The following is a 9,685-nucleotide window of genomic DNA, read 5'->3' as shown; positions in this document are numbered from 1 at the left end:
GTCGATGGTCGTCTTTTGGACAACTGTCAAGTCAGCAGTCTTCCCCATGATTGTGTAGCCTATAGAACTAGACTGAAAGACCATTTAAAGGCCTTCGCAGGTGGTTTGAGTTAATTAGCTGATTAGAGTGTGGTACCAGGTGCCATCAATTTTGAACCTTTTCACAAGATTCTAATTTTCTGATATGATGAATTTGAGATTTTCATTTGTTGTCATTTGTAATCATCAAAATTAAACTAAATAAACATTTGAAATATATGAGTTTGTATGTAATGTATGAATATAATATACAAGTTTCACTTTTTAAATGGAATTACTGAAATCAATCTACTTTTTCATGATAATCTAATTTTATGACCAGCACCTGTATCTGTAAACTTCCACAGGTGCGCCCCGTTCTGTAAGAAATGTTAAATCTATCTGATAGGAGCTGCTTCAGGCTTATCTGCACCTTTTGGCGCTGGTGGAAAGCAGCTTGGAGGTCTTGCTCATGCTGGTTTTGCTCTCCCGTTTCTTCTTGCAGGCGGTGTCTCTGTGTCTGGTTTGGCTGGAGGAAGGCGGCGATGAAGAAGAGCTGGTGCTGGCACGGGAATCCTCATCCGACATTCCGGTTTGGACTGGAGAAGAGCTGCGACCTGAGGAGCAGAGAGAGAGAGGCAGCAGGGTGACCGGAGCAGCTTTTATCAGGATAAAACCACAAACCTTCAAAGTGTTTTACTGGTTTTTATGTGAGGAGGAAGAAAAATGGGTTTCAAAATGTTTTGCAAATAAAAAATTTTTTAAAAATATGGAAAAGCGTTTGTATTCACGCCCCTCATTGATGAAACTTTCGCTTCATCCGATCAGATCTTAACATCTAAAGATGGGCGTTTAGCCCATTCCTCTGTGTAAAACAGCTGCAGCTCAGCTGGACTGGAACAGCCGTTTGAAAGTCTTGCCACAGGTTCTGGTTCTGGACTCGGACCGGGCCATTCCATCACACAAGCGTGCCCTTAACTGACCCGTTCCATTGTAGATCTGGCTGGCTGGAAGCTGAACCTCCTCTCCGGTCTCTAAGAGGCTCATCATCCCCCCGCAGCATGATGCTGCCCCCAACGTGTCTCACAGTGGTGCCTTCAGGGTGACGTGCAGAGTTAGTTTTCACGCCTTTCATGGTTCGTGTCAAACAGGACGTCCGTCTCTCTTCTTTCCTGTCTTCCATAAAGAGCAGGTTTGTGGACTGAAGGACTGAAAGCCGTCCCATGGACATACTTTCCACAGGACAACCTGCTGCTCCTCCAGAGTCACCGTAGAGCTTCTCACCGCTCTCCGTGTCCGGCCCGTCGGGTTAGGTGGACGGCGGGTTTGCAGTCGTGCCGTCGCCTTTTTATTTTCAGATGATGGACTGGACAGACCTCCATGAGACGTTCAAGGGTCGTGGAATTATTTTACTTCTCAACAGCGTCCCCCCCGACCCGTCTTCAGGTCTGTCGGGGACTCGGTTTATTAACCAGGATCCTTCTGAAGGCAGTTTGTGGCGTCAGACGTCTCATTTTTATGATTTATCTACGATTACGTGTTGGTAAATCACATCAAATCCCAGTAAAACAATGAGGTTTGTGTTTATAATGTGACAGGATGTGGAAAAGTAAAAAAAAAAAGCATTTGATCCGGTTTACTGCTGAACAGAGGAAACAACCTTTAACGAGGATATTCAGTTAAGATGCGTTTCCGACGCTGCAATGAACAGAAAAATAAAGACTTTTTTTGGCGTTTTAATTAAACTACCACTTCAAAAATCTGCCGAGGTTCAGGTAAAACAAACCAAAACTGGTGGGGAGCCTTTTTTTGTTAAAAAATACCTTTAAATGCAGTTTTAAAACAGTTAAAGTGTTTATGACATAATTAACACGTCTTTAAAGCTAATGACAGTGCTGCCAATAAACAGCTCACACCTCGTATTTAAACAAACAAATTAACATTTCTTACCTTTTTTTTTTATTAAAGAGTTGTTTTAATGTCGGAATTATCGCGAGATTTGGGAAAACAAACAACAACGATTCTTCTTCGTGTGTTTTTTTAACGTTTGTTAATATTTTCCGTAACGGTTAATGAGAAGTGTCATTAGCCAACAAGCTAGCTGGCTGGTTGGCTTTTTAAATAAAAGTTAAACAGTTTAATAAATGCGACACTTAGTTCGGACTTAAAGGTCAGTAATGTGTTAGTTCACCTCATCTTCTCTATGGGAACCAGCAGTTAACCTCGCTAACGTCCCCCCACCTTTAAAAAAAAAAAAAAAAAAAAAAAAACTCAACTCAAACTGGCAGCGAACGAAGGCCCCGTATTCTGGATAAAACTACAAAAATATTAATTCAGACGACGACACGGTCGTTGACTCTCCTAATTCGCTGCCGTGTCGTGTGTTAAAACACATAAATATAGGATTAAAACGTTACGAGAAAGAACAGGAACAACTCCGCACCAGCACATAGACGCAGCCCTTCCCCCCGTGCTTGACTGCCTGGCTCCAGGGATTAGACGCGGCCCTGACTGCCTGGCTCCAGCGCTTAGACGCCGCCCTTCTCCCCCGCGCTACACTTGCCTGACTCCAGCACATAGACGCCGCCCTTCCCCTCGAGCTGGCTGGCTCGTTTTTTTGTTTTGTTTTGTTTTTGTTGTTATTGTTTCCTTGGTTGTTTACGCAGCCGAGCCGAAAACACACGGGACGGGCGGCGGGACCCGGCTCGCCCCGAATCTCGGCCCGCGGGCTCGGAACCGTCCGGCTTTCCACAAAAAACTTACCCCGCTCTATTGTGTCTGGACCTCCGCCACCGTCGAGGCTGGCTGTCGCCCTCTGCGGAACGGAAGTAGCCTCCCGCGGCTGCAGGAGGCTGAGCGGCTCCGGTGCTGCTGGGGAAACTGGACCGAGCCGGTCCGCCCAGGGCTCACATTTAATTTAACACTTTATCAGGGTTTAAAAACAAGAAAAAAACCCGAGTAATTTCGAACAAATGTAAAATATTATAAAGTGAGAGGCTTTGATCATCTTATATTTTCAGTGTCTTCAGTTATGACTGGGTTCATCAACCACAGAAACCTTCAAAAAAATAAATAAAAACAAACAAACTGACCACAGGTCTGATCTAAGAATTACTCATGATGTGCAATTATGGGGCAATGATGTTAAATGCATCATCCTGAGAGCAGATTTTCACACTTAAAGAGCTTAAATTACATTTTAAAGTCCCAGAATCTGATCTGGTGCAGTTACTTATAAATTCAATATATTATTAGATTTCTGCACCTTTTGGCAGATAATTGGTCCAGTTTAACGCCTGCAGGTGTGTAAAAGCGAATATGGCCACTTGTTGTGTAGCCTACATCAGTTTAGGTTTGAGTTTATCTCTTTTTTGTTTAAGGTTTTATTCATTTATAACCAGTTTTTACTCTTTGTAAAAGTCAGTTTTTTTATGTTACTTTAAATCCCAAAGAGGCCTCAACACTTCATGACCCATGCTGGCGTCCCATCATTGGCAACTGTGTTAGACTTTGTCTCTCTGATGGTTGTGGAGGAGTTGTGGCCCACTCTTCTTTCCAGCGTTGCTTCAGCTCATTGGTTCCTGTTTGTTTCTCTCATGGTTGTGGAGGAGTTGTGGCCCACTCTTCTTTCCAGCGTTGCTTCAGCTCATTGGTTTCTGCTCAGCTCTCTGAGGTTCTGGTTCTGGACCGTTCTGTTGTAGATTAGCTGCTGGCCTCACATCTGACTCCAGAATCAGCCCAAACCATCAGCCCTCCACCGCCATGCTGACAGCTGCAGTGCATTCTTGGTAAACATCTAAACTTTGGTTCTGACACCGATCCAGACGTCTTCATCCTTCAGATGAAACTTTACGACCCCAACCTCTGACGACACTTCTTCAGTGTTTTGATAATTGTTCTGTCATGACCTTTGACCTTTAACCTTTAACTGAGGCCTGCGGAGGCTGAGATGGAGCTCATTTCTCTGAGCATTGCACGGTCTGACCTTCAGGGTGAATTTTCTCGTCTCATTAAGCCTCTTAATTTCTATCAAAGCAGAAAGGATTTAGGTTATTTTTTCCCCCACTCTGCTTTTACATTTTTGCTCAACTGTTTTGTTTTAAAAAGTAAAATCACGAGTTCTTTGGGTTAAAATGTGGAACTGGTTCTGGGCTTTGGACCATTCCATTGTAGATCTGGCTGAAGGTTTCAGTTGCTGTGCTGCTGGAAGGTCGTTGACAGCCTCCAACGGGTTCTCTTCCAGGACTGTCCCGTTTTTTAGCTCCGCCCATTGAAGCCATCTTTATGGTTGACGTGTTGATGGCTGGCGAGGGGTGCGCCCGCCAACCATCTGGCGGTACTGTGCGCAGCCATTTTTTTTTTTTTTAAACCATATTTCTACTGGTTTTATAAACCTACTGTCATCTGTCTTTTCGGACAACACCGCGTCGAGCACGAACTCCGTCACCGCCTGCTCGGTCCTCGCCGCGAAGCCCGACTGGCCTCCCTGCCAGCATCCCCACAGCATGATGCTGCCACCGCCATGCTTCACAGTGGGGGGGCAGGTGGTGTGTTCAGGGTCGATGTGAAGTGTTTTAGCATTTTTATTCTGTCGCGTCTCCTTCGTGTCAAACTGTAAGCAGGACGTCTTCTGTCTTGTCTTTCCTGTCTTCCATGAAGTCCAGGTTTGTGGACAGAAGGACAAACAGTGTCCCGTGGTCAGACTGTCCCACCTAAGCATTTTGGATTAAAGTCTTCAGTTCGCTCCGATCTTCATCAGATCGCTGCGAAACTCTTCGAAGTTTGTGGGTTTTTTTTACGTGACAAAAAGTGGAAGAAGTCCAGGAGGTGTGAGCGCGGCTGTGAAAGCTCAGCGTTTTATAATCGCCGTGTGTGTGTGTGTGAGTAAATATTCAGGCACAAATCACAAACAGGCTTTTTATTTTCTCACAAGCCAACCACGGTGTGTTTTATTGGGTGCTTCAGATATACAAGTGCACGACAAACCACTCTGCAGGCGCAGAGGTGGCGGGTAGCCAGTAAATATACAAGTCCTGCCTCTTTCACGGGCAGACCTATACTTTTGCGGTCTGCCTCAAAAGCCGTTGAAAAAATACATACAGTACAAACAAAATCCAAAGAGGTTAAAAAGCAAGAATCCACTGATGCAAACCTTCCTGTTCCATGCAGATAACATACTGAGGACAAATACAGAAACAAAAAAAAAACGAGGAAAAACAAAATAAAAGCATCGTCTGCATGTTTGTTCCAGGTGCCACTAAGAAAATGAGAGTACATACTGCAGAGCTGGAGGACAACGTGTATGATAATAATATTATGTTTGTTTTTTTTTCTCCAATACAATACTTCCAACATTCAGATATTGGAAAATAAAAATCCCAATCTACTCTTTGTATAAAAAAGAAGCTTTCAAGTCAACAAGGAACAAAGGACAACTTTTTTTTTTTCAGTTTTACATTTTTTTTTGTTTGTTTTTGCACAGAAAATGTAGATAAAACAGGGAGGAGGAGGAGGGCGACGACGGGGGGGCAAGTTTACCGTTGCACTTAGTGAGTGTGCTTTGACATACTAAGGGTGAGAGGTAGAGAGAGTGATGGGGGGGAGGGAGGGGGGAGGAGGGGTCCGGCGCCGGGAGTCTATGTGGCGTATCTCTTCGTCCATTGTTTAGCTATTCTGTCATGTTCTGTTCTGTTGGTCAGGTACTGTGTGGCGATGCTTCCCACCAGCGGGTCGGCTGAAACAGACAGAGGTCGTCAGTCAGAGGCAGGTCAGGAGAAACAGGAAGCTGAAGCCATGATGGCGAAAAACAAGCAGGAAGCTGAAGCCATGATGGCGAAAAACAAGCAGGAAGCTGAAGCCATGATGGCGAAAAACAAGCAGGAAGTTGAAGCCATGATGGCGAACACGTTTGTATGAATTTGTCGTCCCGACGCTGCAGCTCTGATTTTATCTGATGGACGACTTCAGAAATGATGACAGAGTTTTAATAATTATTATTTATCATCAAAGTGGATTTTAAACCTGGACATTCAGGCCTGAGTGCTGCCAGAGGACAGAAAATACAGCTTTACCACTCATGAGACAGACTGGAGACGCCTGCAACAGAACTGAGACAGGTTGGAGACGCCTGCAACAGAAATGAGACAGGTTGGAGACGCCTGCAACAGAAATGAGACAGGCTGGAGACACCTGCGATGAAACTGAGACAGGTTGGAGACACCTGCTGCAAAACTGAGACAGGTTGGAGACACCTGCAACAGAAATGAGACAGGCTGGAGACACCTGCGATGAAACTGAGACAGGTTGGAGACACCTGCTGCAAAACTGACACAGGCTGGAGACACCTGCTGCAAAACTGAGACAGGTTGGAGACGCCTGCTGCAAAACTGAGACAGGCTGGAGACACCTGAAACACAAATGAGACAGACTGGAGACACCTGCAACAGAACTGAGACAGGTTGGAGACGCCTGCAACAGAAATGAGACAGACTGGAGACACCTGCAACAGAACTGAGGCAGGCTGGAGACGCCTGCAACAGAAATGAGGCAGGTTGGAGACGCCTGCAACAGAAATGAGGCAGGTTGGAGACACCTGCAACAGAACTGAGACAGGTTGGAGACGCCTGCAACAGAAATGAGACAGGCTGGAGACACCTGCGATGAAACTGAGACAGGTTGGAGACACCTGCTGCAAAACTGAGACAGGTTGGAGACACCTGCAACAGAAATGAGACAGGCTGGAGACACCTGCGATGAAACTGAGACAGGTTGGAGACACCTGCTGCAAAACTGACACAGGCTGGAGACACCTGCTGCAAAACTGAGACAGGTTGGAGACGCCTGCTGCAAAACTGAGACAGGCTGGAGACACCTGAAACACAAATGAGACAGACTGGAGACACCTGCAACAGAACTGAGACAGGTTGGAGACGCCTGCAACAGAAATGAGACAGACTGGAGACACCTGCAACAGAACTGAGGCAGGCTGGAGACGCCTGCAACAGAAATGAGGCAGGTTGGAGACGCCTGCAACAGAAATGAGGCAGGTTGGAGACACCTGCAACAGAACTGAGACAGGTTGGAGACGCCTGCAACAGAAATGAGACAGGCTGGAGACACCTGCGATGAAACTGAGACAGGTTGGAGACGCCTGCTGCAAAACTGAGACAGGCTGGAGACACCTGCAACAGAAATGAGACAGGCTGGAGACACCTGCAACAGAAATGAGACAGACTGGAGACACCTGCAACAGAAATGAGACAGACTGGAGACACCTGCTGCAAAACTGAGACAGGTTGAAGACACCTGCTGCAAAACTGAGACAGGTTGAAGACACCTGCAACAGAAATGAGACAGGCTGGAGACACCTGCTGCAAAACTGAGACAGGTTAGAAACACCTGAGAGGAGAGGAGCATTTTGGTGCTTTCTTTCTGTGGTGGTTTGACCAAAGTTTCCCTGAAGATGTTTGAAGAAAAAGGAAAGATCTGGAAGGGGTTCTGGTCGGGTTCTGTTGCAGCAGCGGCGCTCCTCTGAGTGAGGCTTTAATCTCTGCAGGAGTCGTTTGTTGCGTAACGATTACTCATGTGAGCGCTTTGAAGATGAAGCGCTTCTCGGAAAAACTAACCCAATCTGTGGGAATCGTTCGGATCGAGCATGATGGACGTCAGCGAGAAAGGACGTCTCTGAAAACGGCCGAGAGGCTCGTTAGGCCCGAGACGGAGGTCATTTTAAATCAATACGTGTTGCGGCGACCCGGCTTCATCAGGATTCAGACGCTGCAGAGCGCCACCCGGCAGGCTCGCCGGACTCCGGGGCGTCCGACAGAAGCTCTGAGCTGCAGCCGGGCTTCAGATTTCAACGTTTGGGCGTCCAGCGCCGGACCTACCTGGGTTGCAGTCTGTGAGCAGGGAGCAGATGGACAGCAGCACCTTGGAGATGGTGAGGGCCGGGCTCCAGTTGTCCTTCAGGATGTCCAGGCAGATCACGCCCTGGCTGTTGATGTTGCAGTGGTAGATCCTCGTACGGAACGTCACCTGAGCGGGAAACACCGGGTTCTACGGTCAGGACCAATTAAAACAAAACCACTTTCAGGAAAGGCTAAAAACGGGCGATAATGTTTTTACCTGCCTGTCTGACAGTTAAATATCTCAGGATTTAAACAAATCCATCCAAAGTAACCAGTTTGAAACTCCATAAAAACGTTATTTTTTAGATTAAAAGCCTTTACATGTGTGGAGGACGACTGTCAGCGACTACCACCTCAACGCTGAGCCCATCTTAAACTGAACCGCCTCCTGAGGCGAACGAGTCGCGGGTGAGAGTTTCACGACATTTAGGTCAGAGGTTTATCAGATATTTTGCTAACAGACACACTGAACATGCAAAAACATTATTGCCCGCTGCTGAAACGAGAAAGGCAGAAACGACCGCTCATCTGGTTTGTTTTAGTTTCACTGAGAAGAAAATAAACTTTCAAACATCATTTCTTTACCACTGAAACGAAGAGAAATAAAAGATAATATCTGTCTGTTTATGAGGTTAAATATTTCATAAACTTAAACTTATTTTACTTTAATAAACCAACAGAACACAGAGATAAACTGGTTTTATTTCCTCGTACGAGACGGGAAACAACCGGCTGAGATCTCAAATATAAAACGGATTTTCTGGAATAAAAACTTGTCTCTTTCAGGCTGGGACTGGAACGGTTCGGCGGGTTCGGGTCGGGCTCAGCAGGTTTTTATAAAAGAGCAACGTTTTCAGGAAGAAAACAGATTTATCGTTTAAAGCCACGACAGACGTCAAAGTTTTTAAACTTTTATGCTTCTGAGACAATTCCTCCATCGTTGATCGGTTGTTTGGGGTTAAAGTAACTTTTATAAAAAAAGTCAGAACATCTCGCCTCACTTCATCTGACCTCCCGTCGACTCGTCCTCACAGCTTTTAGAAGAAGAAGAAGAAGTTCACCTTCCCTCTCCCCAGCCGGGGTCTCTGACGCCATCGTTTTCCCTCCGACTCCGTTTACATCCAGGGATTATTTCACTGACTCGGCAACAGAACCCAACTCAGATGATTTCACTCAGATTTCTGGTGCTGACTGATGTGATTTAGTGGTTGTTTTTTATCATCTAATGGAAAACGTTATAAATCCTGTTCGTCCACCAGGGGGCAGCATGCCGTAAAACCAGCCTCAACAACAATGACCGCTCTGTTGTCTCTGGAAAACTGGACTCCAGACCCAAAGTGTCTCCTGTAGCGGTGGACGGTCTCCTCCTTCCAACCGCAGCCTCAGAGGAGGCGCCGTCAGCTCCTCCAAACCGGCTCGGTTCAACATCTGGACCTCCTGATCCCCGGTCCTCCACAGGAAACCTCTTAACGAGCCTCGCCGCCGCCCGCCCCCCCAGAAAGAGACAGGATGTTATAAATAACCGCCGCTCCTCCCCCCCCACCAGATCTGCAGACACGCAGCTCCTCTGCCGGGTCCGGTTCAGACACCTGGCAGGTTGTAGAACCGGGCCGGGCTGCGGGTCCAGTCTTTTAGCAGCTGGGGTGTATTTCTGCAGAGAGTGTGTGTGTGTGTGTGTGTGGTTTTGGCTGCAGATCAGTGTGTTGGACGGGGTGAGAGGTACCGAAGGGGGCAGAAACACTCGAGCCCCCCCCCCCCCG

The 9,685-nt window shown here is 46.7% G+C and overlaps 3 protein-coding genes across 12 annotated transcripts in view; all 3 read right to left on the bottom strand.

Annotated features, from left to right (window-relative positions):
- Positions 1-2,936, bottom strand: part of LOC108243302 (ubiquitin-conjugating enzyme E2 E1) — a 10,658-nt gene extending 7,722 nt beyond the window's left edge. Inside the window, exons 1-2 of the mRNA XM_017428646.3 lie at positions 2,782-2,936; positions 452-635 (exon numbers count right to left, since the gene is read on the bottom strand). Coding sequence (XP_017284135.1) covers positions 452-606 — 155 coding nt within the window. The 5' untranslated portion in view covers positions 607-635; positions 2,782-2,936. The remainder of the gene's footprint in view (positions 1-451; positions 636-2,781) is intronic.
- ube2e2 (ubiquitin-conjugating enzyme E2E 2) overlaps positions 1-9,685 on the bottom strand; it is a 34,309-nt gene that overhangs the window by 7,465 nt on the left and 17,159 nt on the right. The window contains exons 4-5 of one of the 2 annotated variants that reach the window (XM_017428627.3): positions 7,905-8,052; positions 4,934-5,752 (exon numbers count right to left, since the gene is read on the bottom strand). In XM_017428627.3, coding sequence (XP_017284116.1) covers positions 5,655-5,752; positions 7,905-8,052 — 246 coding nt within the window. In that variant the 3' untranslated portion in view covers positions 4,934-5,654. Of the gene's footprint in view, positions 1-4,933; positions 5,753-7,904; positions 8,053-9,685 lie in introns of those variants that run through there. The other variant, XM_037980214.1, reaches the window with a different exon arrangement.
- Positions 5,759-7,898, bottom strand: LOC108243291. 9 transcript variants are annotated; one of them, XM_037980211.1, is made up of 4 exons: positions 7,386-7,898; positions 6,828-7,230; positions 6,363-6,765; positions 5,759-6,300 (listed from the first exon to the last, which is right to left on the bottom strand). In XM_037980211.1, exons 1-4 carry the CDS (start codon positions 7,432-7,434, stop codon positions 6,034-6,036), a joined length of 1,122 nt encoding a protein of 373 aa, XP_037836139.1. In that variant the 5' UTR covers positions 7,435-7,898; the 3' UTR covers positions 5,759-6,033. The 9 variants fall into 9 exon arrangements, with proteins under 9 accessions (XP_037836139.1, XP_037836140.1, XP_037836136.1 ...); XM_037980212.1 differs by having other exon boundaries at positions 6,363-6,455; positions 6,704-7,898; XM_037980208.1 differs by having other exon boundaries at positions 6,828-7,898.

Source organism: Kryptolebias marmoratus, linkage group LG16 (assembly GCF_001649575.2).
Source record: "Kryptolebias marmoratus isolate JLee-2015 linkage group LG16, ASM164957v2, whole genome shotgun sequence".
Lineage (NCBI taxonomy): Eukaryota > Metazoa > Chordata > Actinopteri > Cyprinodontiformes > Rivulidae > Kryptolebias > Kryptolebias marmoratus.
Note: the sequence above shows the minus strand (reverse complement) of the source record. Positions and strands in the feature narration are given on the sequence as shown.